The 17,937-nt window shown below is 51.5% G+C and overlaps 1 protein-coding gene across 1 annotated transcript in view; it reads right to left on the reverse strand.

Moving 5' to 3' along the window:
• B4GALT2 (beta-1,4-galactosyltransferase 2) overlaps nt 1-17,937 on the reverse strand; it is a 146,963-nt gene that overhangs the window by 57,667 nt on the left and 71,359 nt on the right. The window contains exon 3 of the mRNA XM_082265441.1: nt 2,854-3,089. Within this exon, the coding sequence (XP_082121567.1) occupies nt 2,854-3,089 (236 nt within the window). The remainder of the gene's footprint in view (nt 1-2,853; nt 3,090-17,937) is intronic.

A 17,937-nucleotide genomic window follows, 5' to 3' on the forward strand; every position in this document is an offset into this window, starting at 1 on the left:
GAATAGGATACCCACAATACTCAGTACAACCCCTCCCCCTGTTGTCAAAATCATTTTTGGGGGGGGGGTTTCTCAGACAACTCTGAACATCCATTCAGGTTTCTTATTGTTTTAGTTTTGTTTGCTTTGAAATGATAAACAATTAAATGATTCCAATAAATACTCGGGATTGAGGCATGGAAAGGTTTGATACCTCCAGAGTGTCGGACAGAAGGGATCCTCGTCACATCTCCCCCCCCTCCCCCGCAGATCACCATTGGGACCGGAACAATAATGGCCACCCGAGGAAGAAAACGTTTCTGCAGAGCAGGAAATGAACGTCTCACGCTGAGCCTTTGGTCGCCACCGTCTTCCATTGTTATTCCGCGTCTAATCCGCAGCTTACAAACAATTACCGCCAACACAAAGGGCGATTAGGAGATTCGATTTAATTGCTGTTAGCGCTCCAGTAATTGGTTTGCAGTTCACACATTAAAACAAGCGTCCGCAGTCATTAATCACCCCCTCCCCCCCCCCCCCCGCATCATTTAACCCCCGAAACTGCAGAATGGGAGATGGAGGAATCAGGTTTCCCATAGCAACAAGAGAGCGGAGCTACTAAAAGGACAACTCCACCCCAAACTGAAATGTCACATTCTGGTTTCCTAAACCTTCCGGAGGAATTCCATGGAGGATCGGTTCACCAGAATTCCCAGATCTGGCCAAATACTGAACACAATACCATCCAATCCCCAATCATGGTGTCACCGTCCTTCAAAATGAAATAAGAACAAATCATTTCTGATGTTTTGTGGGAGGGGCAGAGTCACGGACAAATACAGTGAATCTCCCCATTGTGGGAGGGGCAGAGACAAACTACTCCGGGAAATCTCCCCAATGTGGGAGGGGTAGAGACACAAAGTACTCCAGGAAATAACCCCATTGTGGGAGGGGCATAGACACAAACTCCTGCGGTGAAATCTCCCCATTGTGGGAGGGGCAGAGACACAAACTACTGCAGGAAATCACCATATTGTGGGAGGGACAGAGACACAAACTACTGCAGGGAGATCTCACCATTGTGGGAGGGGCAGAGACACAAACTACTCCAGGAAATCTCCCCATTGTGGGAGGGGCAGAGACACAAACTACTGCAGGAAATCTCACCATTGTGGGAGGGGCAGAGACACAAACTACTGCAGGGAAATCTCCCCATTGTGGGAGGGGCAGAGACACAAACTACTGCAGGAAATCTCACCATTGTGGGAGGGGCAGAGACACAAACTACTGCAGGAAATCACCCCATTGTGGGAGGGGCAGAGACACAAACTACTGCAGGAAATCTCACCATTGTGGGAGGGGCAGAGACACAAACTACTGCAGGAAATCACCCCATTGTGGGAGGGGCAGAGACACAAACTACTGCAGGAAATCTCCCCATTGTGGGAGGGGCAGAGACACAAACTACTGCAGGAAATCACCATATTGTGGGAGGGACAGAGACACAAACTACTGCAGGGAGATCTCACCATTGTGGGAGGGGCAGAGACACGAACTACTCCAGGAAATCTCCCCATTGTGGGAGGGGCAGAGACACAAACTACTGCAGGAAATCACCCCATTGTGGGAGGGGCAGAGACACAAACTACTGCAGGAAATCTCACCATTGTGGGAGGGGCAGAGACACAAACTACTGCAGGAAATCTCACCATTGTGGGAGGGGCAGAGACACAAACTACTGCAGGGAAATCTCCCCATTGTGGGAGGGGCAGAGACACAAACTACTGCAGGAAATCTCACCATTGTGGGAGGGGCAGAGACACAAACTACTGCAGGAAATCACCCCATTGTGGGAGGGGCAGAGACACAAACTACTGCAGGAAATCTCACCATTGTGGGAGGGGCAGAGACACAAACTACTGCAGGAAATCACCCCATTGTGGGAGGGGCAGAGACACAAACTACTGCAGGAAATCTCCCCATTGTGGGAGGGGCAGAGACACAAACTACTGCAGGAAATCACCATATTGTGGGAGGGACAGAGACACAAACTACTGCAGGGAGATCTCACCATTGTGGGAGGGGCAGAGACACGAACTACTCCAGGAAATCTCCCCATTGTGGGAGGGGCAGAGACACAAACTACTGCAGGAAATCACCCCATTGTGGGAGGGGCAGAGACACAAACTACTGCAGGAAATCACCCCATTGTGGGAGGGGCAGAGACACAAACTACTGCAGGAAATCTCACCATTGTGGGAGGGGCAGAGACACAAACTACTGCAGGAAATCTCCCCATTGTGGGAGGGCAGAGACACAAACTACTGCAGGAAATCTCCCCATTGTGGGAGGGGCAGAGACACAAACTACTGCAGGAAATCTCACCATTGTGGGAGGGGCAGAGACACAAACTACTCCAGGAAATCTCCCCATTGTGGGAGGGGCAGAGACACAAACTACTGCAGGGAATCACCCTATTGTGGGAGGGACAGAGACACAAACTACTGCAGGAAATCTCACCATTGTGGGAGGGGCAGAGACACAAACTACTGCAGGAAATCTCACCATTGTGGGAGGGGCAGAGACACAAACGAATGTATAGAACGCAATTAACTTTGACGCATCCATTGAGGCGTTCCGCCTTTCTGGTTCTACTTCCCGCTGTAATATCTTTGTATGGCTCCAGGTCCGGGACATCTAAAGAGGAGTACGGGAGAATTGTATCCGTTTTTTTTTTTTAATTTTGTTTCTTTTTTATTTTGTAATGTTTTTATAAAAAAATAAATAAAATATCTGATTAGTTCATGTTTAGCAACTGCCAACAGGTGTCCATCAGGAGGTCCCCACAGTGGGAGGAGCCAAGGATGCACTCACCTGGTTGATGATATAGATGCCGTATCCCACCTTCTGCCTGCGCAGGATGGGGTGGAGGTAGTGCAGCCAGTATTTCAGGTGGTGGTCCCGGTGTCGGAATGGAATGATAATGGCCACTCGCTCCTTCGGCAGGCAATCACTTGGGGTGTACTTTCCTCCATCCGTCACGTCGGGGTTCTCCCGCTGGACCCGCTCCATGGTCATCGGGGAGCTAAACTCGATCAGCAGACGGCCCACTAGAAGAGAGAGGACAACCATCGATCAGTCATTATGTAGAGAAGAAACCCGCCCCCTTCCCCTGCACACAGGCCCCACCCCTGAGGATCAAACCCAACCTGAAATCTAATTGAATGGAGTCTGTGGGCTTTACCTGTGACTTCTTCTCCAGATATTTGAGAAAGAAGGTATGGAGAGATTCATTGTACTAATACAGACAATAATGGGGGGGGGGGGGCATTAGAGTGTAAGCTCCTCTGGTACAGAGACTAATGTGATTGGGGGGGGCATTAGAGTGTAAGCTCCTCTGGTACAGAGACTGATGTGACTGTGGGGGGGGATATTAGAGTGTAAGCTCCTCTGGTACAGAGACTGATGTGACTGTGGGGGGGGGAGACATTAGAGTGTAAGCTCCTCTGGTACAGAGACTGATGTGACTGTGGGGGAGGGGACATTAGAGTGTAAGCTCCTCTGGTACAGAGACTGATGTGACTGTGGGGGAGGGGACATTAGAGTGTAAGCTCCTCTGGTACAGAGACTGATGTGACTGTGGGGGGGGGGGAGGGGACATTAGAGTGTAAGCTCCTCTGGTACAGAGACTGATGTGACTGTGGGGGGGGGGGGACATTAGAGTGTAAGCTCCTCTGGCAAAGAGACTGATGTGAGTGAGGGGGAGGGGACATTAGAGTGTAAGCTCCTCTGGTACAGAGACTGATGTGAGTGAGGGGGAGGGGACATTAGAGTGTAAGCTCCTCTTGTACAGAGACTGATGTGACTGTGGGGGAGGGGGACATTAGAGTGTAAGCTCCTCAGGTACAGAGACTGAGGTGATTGGCTCAGTGATCTCTGTACAGTACTGGGGTATGTGTAGGGGGCAGAGCTGGGGGATATGCCGGGGGGGGGGGGGGGTATGTTGGTGATAATTCGGCACCATGTACTGTGTGTGCAGTCAGCGCTATTTCTGAACGCAGGGAATACCCCGGAGTCTGAGCTATATACGGACACCAAATGATTGCACACAAGTCCGGCCTCTCAGCAGATGATTAAATTGTGCAATGAAAAAAAAATAATATGTTCAGACTTTAATTATTCCTGGGGGAGAGGAGAAGACAACACAACACCGATCTGTCCTAGATACGGAGAGTGAGAGGGAAAATCACGCCTGTCAGCTCTTCAAAGGACGCAGATCGCTGAGTGAGGGGGGAGAACGCACAGAAACTGCTCAGTAACCCTCTCTGTGCCGGAGACTACAGAGCCCACATCCCACATTCACTCATCCATCCGTCCGTCCGTCCATCCATCTACCTATCCATCCGTCCATCCATGCAACCTTCTGTCTGTCTATGTCAGTGGTTTGGGTGTATTATGGATATACAGATTGGAGAGGATGGATATAAAATACGTCCCATTCAGTCATCTACAGCCCGGGGCAAACCTGCAAAACTGCGACCCCCAACCCCCCCCCCCACACCCCAAGATGCATGAGCGCTGTGTCAGCAGGTCCCCCAAGTGCTTAAAACTCAGCACTGATCTGCATGATTACCCCCCCCCCAATATCCTCTCTAGCACAAGTCCTCTACCCCTAAAATCTCCCCTCCAAGTACAATTCCTCTCCTCCCAGCACAAATCCCCCCCCACCCCCCATACCCCCTCCCCAGCACAAATCCCCCCCACCCCCCATACCCCCTCCCCGGCACAAATCCCCCCACCCCCCATACCACCTCCCAGCACAAATCCCCCCACCCCCATACCCCCTCCCCGGCACAAATCCCCCCACCCCCATACCCCCTCCCCGGCACAAATCCCCCCCACCCCCCATACCCCCTCCCAGCACAAATACCCCCCACCCCCCATACCCCTACCCTGGCACAAATCCCCCCACCCCCATACCCCCTCCCCGGCACAAATCCCCCCACCCCCATACCCCCTCCCCGGCACAAATCCCCCCCACCCCCCATACCCCCTCCCAGCACAAATACCCCCCACCCCCCATACCCCTACCCTGGCACAAAACCCCCCACCCCCAGCACAAATCCCCCCCACCCCCATACCCACTCCCAGCACAACCCACCACCCCCACTCCCAGCACAAAACCCATACCCCCTCCCAGCACAAATCCCCCCACCCCCCATACCCCCTCCCCGGCACAAAACCCCCCACCCCCACTCCCAGCACAAATCCCCCCCACCCCCCATACCCCCTCCCAGCACAAATCCCCCCACCCCCCATACCCCCTCCCTGGCACAAAACCCCCCACCCCCACTCCCAGCACAACCCCCACCCCCACTCCCAGCACAAATCCCCCCCCACCCCCCATACCCACTCCCAGCACAACCCCCCCCCCCCAGCACAAATCATCTCCTCCAAAACACCCCCACCCCCAATCCTCCTCCCCAACCCAAATCCCCACTCCTCCCAGCACAAATCACCCCCTCAATCCCCCACCCAGCACAAATTCCCCTCCAAAACAATCCCCCTACCTTTTAGCACAAATCCTCTACCCCTAAAATTTCCCCTCCAAGTACACATCCCCTCCCCCCCCCCACTCCAAACCCCCACTCCTCCGAGCAGAAATCCCCCCCTCCCCAGCACAAATCCTCACCTCCAAAACAATCCCCCTTCCTTTTAGCACAAACCCCCCCCCCCCCAGTCCCCCCTCCTAGCACCAAAACAATTTCCCCTCCTGGCACAAACACCCCCAATCATCCTGAATAGCACACAAATCCTACCGATCAGACTGTACATTGTAACTTTGTAGAAGGAGGAGGCATCTCCTCAGTCTCCCCTCCCCCAGTGATCAGAATCTACATTGTAACTTTGTAGAAGGAGGAGGAGCATCCCCAGTGATCAGACTGCACATTGTAACTTTGTATCATATGCTCACAGGTTCAGCCTCAATGCAAATACATCCTGCATAGAATAAAGTGACCACATTTATGAAATGAAATCCGGGTACATACTTTTTTTTTTGTACATGGTAAACTGATTTATAGGAATACTTCTTAGAATATTTTGAGAAATGACTACCAAATATTATGAAGATAAGATAGAGAAAAATCAGAATGCAGGGCTAAGGAGTGCGTTACATAAAGAATGCAGGGCTCAGGAGTGCGTTACATAAAGAATGCAGGGCTCAGGAGTGTGTTACATAAAGAATGCAGGGCTCAGGAGTGCGTTACATAAAGAATGCAGGGCTCAGGAGTGCACTACATAAAGAATGCAGGGCTCAGGAGTGTGCTACATAATGAATGCAGGGCTCAGGAGTGCGCTACATAAAGAATGCAGGGCTCAGGAGTGCGTTACATAAAGAATTCAGGGCTCAGGAGTGTGTTACATAAATAATGCAGGGCTCAGGAGTGCGTTACATAAAGAATTCAGGGCTCAGGAGTGCGCTACATAAAGAATGCAGGGCTCAGGAGTGCGTTACATAAAGAATTCAGGGCTCAGGAGTGCGTTACATAAAGAATGCAGGGCTCAGGAGTGCGTTACATAAAGAATGCAGGGCTCAGGAGTGCACTACATAAAGAAGGCAGGGCTCAGGAGTGTGCTACATAAAAAATGCAGGGCTCAGGAGTGTGTTACATAAAGAATGCAGGGCTCAGGAGTGTGCTACATAAAGAATGCAGGGCTCAGGAGTGTGCTACATAAAGAATGCAGGACTCAGGAGTGCACTACATAAAGAATGCAGGGCTCAGGAGTGCGCTACATAAAGAATGCAGGGCTCAGGAGTGCGCTACATAAAGAATGCAGGGCTCAGGAGTGCGCTACATAAAGAATGCAGGGCTCAGGAGTGCGCTACATAAAGAATGCAGGGCTCAGGAGTGCGTTACATAAAGAATGCAGGGCTCAGGAGTGCGTTACATAAAGAATGCAGGGCTCAGGAGTGCGCTACATAAAGAATGCAGGGCTCAGGAGTGCGCTACATAAAGAATGCAGGGCTCAGGAGTGCGCTACATAAAGAATGCAGGGCTCAGGAGTGCACTACATAAAGAATGCAGGGCTAAGGAGTGTGCTACATAAAGAAAGCAAAGTTCAGGAGTGCGCTACACAAAGAATGCAGGGCTCAGGAGTGCGTTACATAAAGAATGCAGGGCTCAGGAGTGCGTTACATAAAGAATGCAGGGCTCAGGAGTGCACTACATAAAGAATGCAGGGCTCAGGAGTGCACTACATAAAGAATGCAGGGCTCAGGAGTGTGCTACATAATGAATGCAGGGCTCAGGAGTGCGCTACATAAAGAATGCAGGGCTCAGGAGTGCGTTACATAAAGAATTCAGGGCTCAGGAGTGTGTTACATAAAGAATGCAGGGCTCAGGAGTGCGTTACATAAAGAATTCAGGGCTCAGGAGTGCGCTACATAAAGAATGCAGGGCTCAGGAGTGCGTTACATAAAGAATTCAGGGCTCAGGAGTGCGTTACATAAAGAATGCAGGGCTCAGGAGTGCGTTACAAAAGAATTCAGGGCTAAGGAGTGCGTTACATAAAGAATGCAGGGCTCAGGAGTGCGTTACATAAAGAATGCAGGGCTCAGGAGTGCACTACATAAAGAATGCAGGGCTCAGGAGTGTGTTACATAAAGAATGCAGGGCTCAGGAGTGTGCTACATAAAGAATGCAGGGCTCAGGAGTGTGCTACATAAAGAATGCAGGACTCAGGAGTGCACTACATAAAGAATGCAGGGCTCAGGAGTGCGCTACATAAAGAATGCAGGGCTCAGGAGTGCGCTACATAAAGAATGCAGGGCTCAGGAGTGCGCTACATAAAGAATGCAGGGCTAAGGAGTGTGCTACATAAAGAAAGCAAAGTTCAGGAGTGCGCTACACAAAGAATGCTGGGCTCAGGAGTGCGTTACATAAAGAATGCAGGGCTCAGGAGTGCGCTACATAAAGAATGCAGGGCTCAGGAGTGCGCTACATAAAGAATGCAGGGCTCAGGAGTGCGCTACATAAAGAATGCAGGGCTCAGGAGTGCGTTACATAAAGAATGCAGGGCTAAGGAGTGTGCTACATAAAGAAAGCAAAGTTCAGGAGTGCGCTACACAAAGAATGCTGGGCTCAGGAGTGCGTTACATAAAGAATGCAGGGCTCAGGAGTGCGTTACATAAAGAATGCAGGGCTCAGGAGTGTGCTACATAAAGAATGCAGGACTCAGGAGTGTGCTACATAATGAATGCAGGGCTAAGGAGTGCGTTACATAAGGAATGCAGGGCTCAGGAGTGTGTTACATAAAGAATGCAGGGATAAGAAATGCGTTACATAAAGAATGCAGGGCTAAGGAGTGCGTTACATAAAGAATGCAGGACTACATAAAGAATGCGGGGCTCAGGAGTGCGCTACATAAAGAATGCAGGGCTCAGGAGTGCAAAAAGCAGGGCTCAGGAGTGCGTTACATAAAGAATGCAGGGCTAAGGAGTGCGCTACATAAAGAATGCAGGGCTAAAGAGTGTGTTACATAAAGAATGCAGGACTACATAAAGAATGCGGGGCTCAAGAGTGCGCTACATAAAGAATGCAGGGCTCAGGAGTGCGCTACATAAAGAATGCAGGGCTCAGGAGTGAGCTACATAAAGAATGCAGGGCTAAGGAGTGCGTTACATAAAGAATGCAGGGCTAAGGAGTGTGCTACATAAAGAATGCAGGGCTAAGGAGTGTGCTACATAAAGAATGCAGGGCTAAGGAGTGCGTTACATAAAGAATGCAGGGCTAAGGAGTGCGTTACATAAAGAATGCAGGGCTCAGGAGTGCGCTACATAAAGAATGCAGGGCTCGGGAGTGCGCTACATAAAGAATGCAGGGCTCAGCTGTGCCCATCTATGCAGCCTCACCAGTGCCCATCTATGCAGCCTCACCAGTGCAGAGGATCAAAGAAAGAGAGGAAGAGAATAGCCGGCCGGATCATATGACAGGCCGGTATCGCCCCGCTGTGTCAGCCTAAATTTAAATCGCTGAGTGCTCGCCGTCACACAAGTCCCGCCATTGGAAAAGTGTGCTGTCTATCAAAGGCGCCAAACCAGTAGGCGGGACTTTGTGTGATGGTGGGAGCTCAGTGATTCAAATTAAACCTGTTACAGCGGGCGATGCCAGCCTAACACCCCCCCAGTGTGTGGCACCTGGGGCAGACCGCCCCCTGTTGGTGTGCCACTTGCTTTGGCGCCCCCCTCTGTCTCAGCACCCGCCCAGGATTGTCCCTGCACCTAGCGCCACCCCTGACTGCCAGGGAAAAAAAACGGGGGACAAACTTTTTTTTTTTGTTTCCTCAGTCCGGGGACTGTCCTCGGAAACTGGTCTAGTCTCCCTAGCCTAGAAATGTCCACTCCCATTCATCAAGACATTGTGATATTTGTGTAACTCCTTCCACTTCTTGCACCAGCACTGAGGGCCCTTGAGAGAAGTACAGTACTGTGGTATTTTCAGGAAGCTATGTACAGCCCCCTGCCGGCCCCTCCCACCAGCCATGATCTGCCTGCATTGCATAGAGAAGCACATAGACCCAGTGATGACATCACCAGGTCTAATAGAAGATATGTAAATGAAAATGGAAAATTTTTATTTAAAAATGTCATTATCACATTGATGGAGGGGGAGGGGGGAAGGTAAAATATAAGCAGATGAAACCTGAATTTAGACAGATTACAAAACTCTGCAGCAGAAAATGGAGCAAAAATCCAAGATGGCGGATAATGTATATTGGACCAGCAGGCGTTTTGCCGGGTCTGTGGGGTGATTGTGCCGTTCCTGAGATCCGCGGCTCGGCGCAGTCACATTGAAGCGTGCAGAGCGCTCAAACATCACAGGAGGGACAATGCCAACAGCCGGCGGAGGGGGGCGGCAGCGGCGGAGGGGGGCGGTGGGCTTTGAAGTGGAAATGAGCAGATGGTTTGCAGAGTCGTTTCATCCCCCTCCGCCGACCCCCCCTGTGCCACCATTCACAATGACACGGATAATGTTCACTCCGGAGGAATGGAATAGATGCCCCCCCTCATCTCACCCCCTATTCTACTGCAGCCCCGATATATAGACCCCCCGTCTGCTCATCTCACCCCCCCATTCTACTGCCGCCCCAATGTATAGACCCCCCCCGTCTGCTCATCTCACCCCCCAAATATATAGACCCCCCGTCTGCTCATCTCACCCCCCAAATATATAGACCCCCCGTCTGCTCATCTCACCCCCCAAATATATAGACCCCCCGTCTGCTCATCTCACCCCCCAAATATATAGACCCCCCCGTCTGCTCATCTCACCCCCCCATTCTACTGCCGCCCCAATGTATAGACCCCCCCGTCTGCTCATCTCACCCCCCAAATATATAGACCCCCCGTCTGCTCATCTCACCCCCCAAATATATAGACCCCCCGTCTGCTCATCTCACCCCCCAAATATATAGACCCCCCGTCTGCTCATCTCACCCCCCAAATATATAGACCCCCCCGTCTGCTCATCTCACCCCCCCATTCTACTGCCGCCCCAATGTATAGACCCCCCCGTCTGCTCATCTCACCCCCCCATTCTACTGCCGCCCCAATGTATAGACCACCCCGTCTGCTCATCTCACCCCCCAAATATATAGACCCCCCCCGTCTGCTCATCTCACCCCCCCATTCTACTGCCGCCCCAATGTATAGACCCCCCCGTCTGCTCATCTCACCCCCCCATTCTACTGCCGCCCCAATGTATAGACCACCCCGTCTGCTCATCTCACCCCCCAAATATATAGACCCCCCGTCTGCTCATCTCACCCCCCAAATATATAGACCCCCCCGTCTGCTCATCTCACCCCCCCATTCTACTGCCGCCCCAATGTATAGACCCCCCCGTCTGCTCATCTCACCCCCCCATTCTACTGCCGCCCCAATGTATAGACCCCCCCGTCTGCTCATCTCACCCCCCCATTCTACTGCTGCCCCAATGTATAGACCACCCCGTCTGCTCATCTCACCCCCCAAATATATAGACCCCCCGTCTGCTCATCTCACCCCCCAAATATATAGACCCCCCGTCTGCTCATCTCACCCCCCATTCTACTGCCGCCCCAATGTATAGACCCCCCCCCGTCTGCTCATCTCACCTCCCCATTCTACTGCCGCCCCAATGTATAGACCACCCCGTCTGCTCATCTCACCCCCCAAATATATAGACCCCCCGTCTGCTCATCTCACCCCCCACATTCTACTGCCACTCCAATATATAGACCCTCCCGTCTGCTCATCTCACCCCCCCCCCCATTCTACTGCCACCCCAATATATAGACCCTTCCGTCTGCTCATCCCATCCCCCCATTCTACTGTCACCCCAATATATAGACCCCCCCGTCTGCTCATCTCACCCCCCCCCCATTCTACTGCCACTCTAATATATAGACCCTCCCGTCTGCTCATCCCATCCCCCAATTCTACTGCCACCCCAAATATACAGACCCCCCGTCTGCTAATCTCACCCCCCAAATATATAGACTCCCTGTCTGCTCATCTCAACCCCCCATTCTACTGCCACCCCAATATATAGACCCCCTGTCTGCTCATCCCATCCCCCCATTCTACTGTCACCCCAAATATATAGACCCCCCGTCTGCTAATCTCACCCCCCAAATATATAGACCCCCCGTCTGCTCATCTCAACCCCCCATTCTACTGCCACTCCAATATATAGACCCCCCCGTCTGCTCATCCCATCCCCCAATTCGACTGCCACCCTAAATTTATAGACCCCCCGTCTGCTCATCTCACCCCCCCCATTCTACTGCCGCCCCAATATATAGACCCCCCCGTCTGCTCATCTCACCCCCCAAAATATATAGACTCTGTCTGCTCATCCCATCCCCCTATTCTACTGCCACCCCAATATATAGACCCCCCCCCCGTCTGCTCATCTCACCCCCCATTCTACTGCCACCCCAAATATATAGACCCCCCCCCCCGTCTGCTCGTCTCACCCCCCCCCATTTTACTGCCATCCATCTGCTCACCTCACCCCCCCATTCTACTGCCACCCCAAATATATAGACCCCCCCCCCGTCTGCTCATCTCACCCCCTCCCCCCATTCTACTGCCATCCATCTGCTCATCTCACCCCACCCCCCATTCTACTGCCACCCAAATATTTAGACGCCATGTCTACTCATTTCCCCCCCCCCCTTTTACGGCAGCTCCAATATACAGACGCCCCCATCTGCTCATCTAATCCCCCCCATTCTACCGCTGTCCCAATATATAGACGCCCCGTCTCCTCATCTCACCCCCCATTCTACTGCTGCCCTAATATATAGACGCCCCTTCCTGCTCATCTCACCCCCCATTCTACCGCGGCTCCAATATATAGACGCCCCCATCTGCTCATCTGACCCCCCAATTCTACCACTGCCCTAATATATAGACCCGACCGATCTGCTCATCTCACCCTGCCACTCTACCCCTGCCCTAATATCTAGACGCCCCCCTCTGCTGATCTGCCCCCCCATTCTACGGTGACCCCAATATATAGACGCCTGCAGGACACCAATTCACCGCCACATAAAATAAACCGACGAATGGCGGAAATTGTCATTCTGTGACCTCCAACACCCCAGGACACCGAGGTCAGGGGTCAGAGACTCTGCGCTGGGCTGCCCTTTGGGTCTGGTACAGATTTTAAGGGAAATTCCATGCCAAAATTTAAAAAAATAAACGGTGTGGACCCCCCCAAAATTCATACCAGACCCTTACTCGAGCATGCAGCCTGGCAGGCCAGGAAACAAGCAAGCGCACCCCTGCCCCTCCTGAACCATACCAAGTCGCTTGCCCTCAACATAGGGAGCGTGCTTTGGGGTGCCCCCCAAAGCCCTTCGTCCCCATCAACACAGTTTTTGACAAATCCTTCATTAAAAAAAAAAATGTGTCCCTCAATGTAAATCTATCGTCAATAACGCTGCCTGCTGGACCCGAAAAATAGAAAAAAATTCAAAAATGCTTCTTCTCTTCAGAGGCTTCCGCCCTCTGCCCAATCTTAAGCTTTGACAGTTCTTTTATAGGCAAGGGGCGGGGCCACCCAGTGACGTCACCCTGTGGCACTGCCCTCTTCTGATGTCACATGACGTCAAGTGATGTCAGAAGGAGGCGGTGCCACCCAATACCCATATCACTTAGCGGGGGCAGAATCTGGGGGCAGACCTACACCGGCATATGCATACACCTCCCCCCAGACCTACACGAGCATATACATACACCTCCCCCCAGACCTACACCGGCATATAAATAACACCCCCCCAGACCTAAACCGGTATATACATACATCTCCCCCCAGACCTACATCGGCATATACATACACCTCCCCCCAGACCTACACGAGCATATACATACACCTCCCCCCAGACCTACACCGGCATATACATACACCTCCCCCCAGACCTACACCAGCATATACATACACCTCCCCCCAGACCTACACCGGTATATACATACAACCCCCCCAGACCTACAGCGACATATACATACACCTCCCCCCAGACCTACACCGACATATACATACACCTCCCCCAGACCTACACCGGCATATACATACACCCCCCCCCAGACCTACACCGGCATATACATACACCTCCCCCCAGACCTACACCGGTATATACATACAACCCCCCCAGACCTACAGCGACATATACATACACCTCCCCCCAGACCTACACCGACATATACATACACCTCCCCCCAGACCTACACCGACATATACATACACCTCCCCCAGACCTACACCAGCATATACATACACCCCCCCCCAGACCTACACCGGCATATACATACACCTTCCCCAGACCTACACCGGTATATACATACAACCCCCCCAGATCTACAGCGACATATACATACACCTCCCCCAGACCTACACCAGCATATACATACACCTCCCACTGAGACCTGCCCCGATATATACATACATCTCCCCCCAGACCTACACCGACATATACATACACCTCCCCCAGACCTACACCGGCATATACATACACCTTCCCCAGACCTACACCGGTATATACATACAACCCCCCCAGATCTACAGCGACATATACATACACCTCCCCCAGACCTACACCAGCATATACATACACCTCCCACTGAGACCTGCCCCGATATATACATACACCTCCCCCCAGACCTACACCGGTATATACATACAACCCCCCCAGACCTACAGCAACATATACATACAACCCCCCTCAGACCTACACCGACATATACATACAACCCCCCCCCCCCCAGACCTACACCGACATATACATACACCTCCCCCAGACCTACACCAGCATATACATACACCTCCCCCCAGACCTACACCAGCATATACATACACCTCCCACTGAGACCTGCCCCGATATATACATACATCTCTCCCCAGGCCTGCTCTGACATGTACATACACTTCCTACCCCCCAGAGCAGCCCCTCCACCATAGGCAGCAGCCTAGTTTGCCTCTGATTAATATGGCGGACCCAGCTGTCGTCTCCTCTCCAGAGATCGAACATTTAGCAGACTGCGGTTTGCACACAAACTCTTCCCTGGCACAGCCCAGTGTAATCCGGCATCAGCCTGGAGAGGAGGGTGGGCACTGGGCACCACTCAGGGGGCAGCCATAATCACAGTAATTAATGCATTAATCAGTCCTGGCGCTCCAGCTTATTAGCAATCTGCCTGCTGTGCGCTGACTGCTCCGCTCACTGTGCCGGACCCAGAATGGGATAAACCCTTCAATCGCCGTGACTGCAAATGACTATAGGAGCCCAGCGATGGAGAGCCGGACCTTCACAGCGAGCAAGAACATCACCTTCAAGGGAACTTGTCAAGGTAGCCATAAGGGGGGTCACCACTGACCTGAGTCCATCCCTGCTTCATTCCTCAGCGAGTCACAGACCGAGGAAGAGTCAGAATGTGGAAGAGTCAGAATGTGGAAGAGTCAGAATGTGGAAGAGTCAGAATGTGGAAGAGTCAGAATGTGGAAGAGTCAGAATGTGGAAGAGTCAGAATGTGGAAGAGTCAGAATGGGCAGACCCAGGAAAACTCAGGACAGAGAGACCGGGGAAGATTTAGAATGGGGAAGAGTCAGGATGGGCAGACCGGGGAAGAGTCAGAATGGGCAGACCCAGGAAAAGTCAGGACAGGTAGACGGGGGAAGAGTCAGAATGTGGAAGAGTCAGAATGTGGAAGAGTCAGAATGGGCAGACCCAGGAAAACTCAGGACAGAGAGACCAGGGAAGATTTAGAATGGGGAAGAGTCAGGATGGGCAGACCGGGGAAGAGTCAGAATGGGCAGACCCAGGAAAAGTCAGGACAGGTAGACGGGGGAAGAGTCAGAATGTGGAAGAGTCAGAATGTGGAAGAGTCAGAATGGGCAGACCCAGGAAAACTCAGGACAGAGAGACCAGGGAAGATTTAGAATGGGGAAGAGTCAGGATGGGCAGACCGGGGAAGAGTCAGAATGGGCAGACCCAGGAAAAGTCAGGACAGGTAGACGGGGGAAGAGTCAGAATGTGGAAGAGTCAGAATGTGGAAGAGTCAGAATGGGCAGACCCAGGAAAACTCAGGACAGAGAGACCAGGGAAGAGTCAGAACGGGGAAGAGTCAGAATGGGCAGACCCAGGGAAAGTCAGGATGGGCAGACCGGGGAAGAGTCAGAATGTGGAAGAGTTAGAATGGGCAGACCCAGGAAAAGTCAGGACAGGCAGACGGGGGAAGAGTCATAATGTGGAAGAGTTAGAAGGGGCAGACCCAGGAAAAGTCAGGACAGGCAAACGGGGGAAGAGTCATAATGTGGAAGAGTTAGAAGGGGCAGACCAAGGAAAAGTCAGAACAGGAAGACCAGGGAAGAGTCAGAATGTGGAATAATCAGAATGTGGAATAGTCAGAATGGGCAGACCCAGGAAAACTCAGGACAGAGAGACCAGGGAAGAGTCAGAACGGGGAAGAGGCAGAATGGGCAGACCCAGGAAAACTCAGGACAGAGAGACTAGGGAAGATTTAGAATGGGGAAGAGTCAAGATGGGCAGACCGGGGAAAAGTCAGTATGTGGAAGAGGCAGAATGGGCAGACCCAGGAAAAGTAAGGACAGGCAGACCGGGGAAGAGTCAGTATGTGGAAGAGGAAGAATGGGCAGACCCAGGAAAAGTCAGGATGGGCAGACCAGGGAAGAGTCAGAATGTGGAAGAGTCAGATTTGGCAGACGCAGGAAAAGTCAGGACAGGTAGACCAGGGAAAAGTCAGTATGTGGAGAAGTCAGAATGGGCAGACCCTGGAAAAGTCAGAACGGGCAGACCACAGAAAAGTCAGAATGTAGAAGAGTCAGGATGGGCAGACCAGGGAAGAGTCAGAATGATGAAGAGTCAGAATGGGCAGACCCAGGGAAAGTCAGGACGGGCAGACCGGGGAAGAGTCAAAATGTAGGAGATTTAGGATGGGCAAACCAGGAAGAGTCAGGACGGGCAGAGTCAGAATGTGGAGGAGTCAGTATGGGCAGACTGGGGAAGAGTCAGGACAGAATGGTCTAATGTCATAAGTCACCAATAGTGCAGATGAAGTGTGCAGATTGTGCTAGTTATTCCTATTTCACTGGACTTGTTCTGTTGAATATGACTAACTGCTACTGACTATACAATAACCAGGATAAATTAGATCCTTCACCAACATGGAGGATGAAGAACCTGCACTTCTTACGCAAAACAGCAATGACAAGTCCTATATTTTAATCTTGACAGGTTCCTACATAGTGGCTAATAATGATTCTTGGATGGCATTAGTTGTCCATAATTGCCACCACATTTCTCACACCATGGACTCCATTCATACGAGACCTCACCACCATATTACTCACACCATTGACTCCATTCATACGAGACCTCTGTCATATTATGGACACCATGGACTCCATTTATATGAGACCTCCCAGCCATACTACTCTAACCATGGACTCCACTTACAGTATCTCACAAAAGTAAGTACACCTCTCACATTTTTGTAAATATTTTATTCTATCTTTTCATGTGACAACACTGAAGAAATGACACTTTGCTACAATGTAAAGTAGTGAGTGTACAGCTTGTATAACAGTGTAAATTTACTGTCCCCTCAAAATAACTCAACACACAGCCATTAATGTCTAAACTGCTGGCAACAAAAGAGACTACACCCCTAAGTGACGATGTCCAAATTGGGCCCAAAGTGTGAATATTTTGTGCGGCCGCCATTATTTTCCAGCACTGCCTTAACCCTCTTGGGCATGGAGTTCACCAGAGCTTCACAGGTTGTCACTGGAGTCCTCTTCCCCTCCTCCATGATGACATCACAGAGCTGGTGAATGTTAGAGACCTTGCGCTCCTCCACCTTCCATTTGAGGATTCCCCACAGATGCTCAATAGGGTTTAGGTCTTTCACCTTTACCCTCAATTTCTTTAGCAAGGCAGCGGTCATCTTGGAGGTGTTTGGGGTCGTTATGTTGGAATATTGCCCTGCGGCCCAGTCTCCAAAGGGAGGGGATCATGCTCTGCTTCAGTATGTCACAGTACATGTTGGCATTCATGGTTCCCTCAATGAACTGTAGCTCCCCAGTGCCGGCAGCACTCATGCAGCCCCAGACCATGACACTCCCACCACCATGCCTGACTGTAGGAAGACACACTTGTCTTTGTACTCCTCACCTGGTTGCCGTCACTCACGCCTGACACCATCTGAACCAAATAAGTTTATCTTGATCTCATCAGAGCACAGGAGATGGTTCCAGTAATCCATGTCCTTAGTCGGCTTGTCTTCAGCAAACTGTGGGCTTTCTTGTCCATCATCTTTAGAAGAGGCTTCCTTCTGGGATGACAGCCATGCAGACCAATTTGATGCAGTATGCGGCGTATGGTCTGAGCACT

The sequence above is a fragment of the Pelophylax lessonae genome (genome assembly GCF_965119305.1).
Source record: "Pelophylax lessonae genome assembly, chromosome: 8".
NCBI classification, from domain to species: Eukaryota; Metazoa; Chordata; class Amphibia; order Anura; family Ranidae; genus Pelophylax; species Pelophylax lessonae.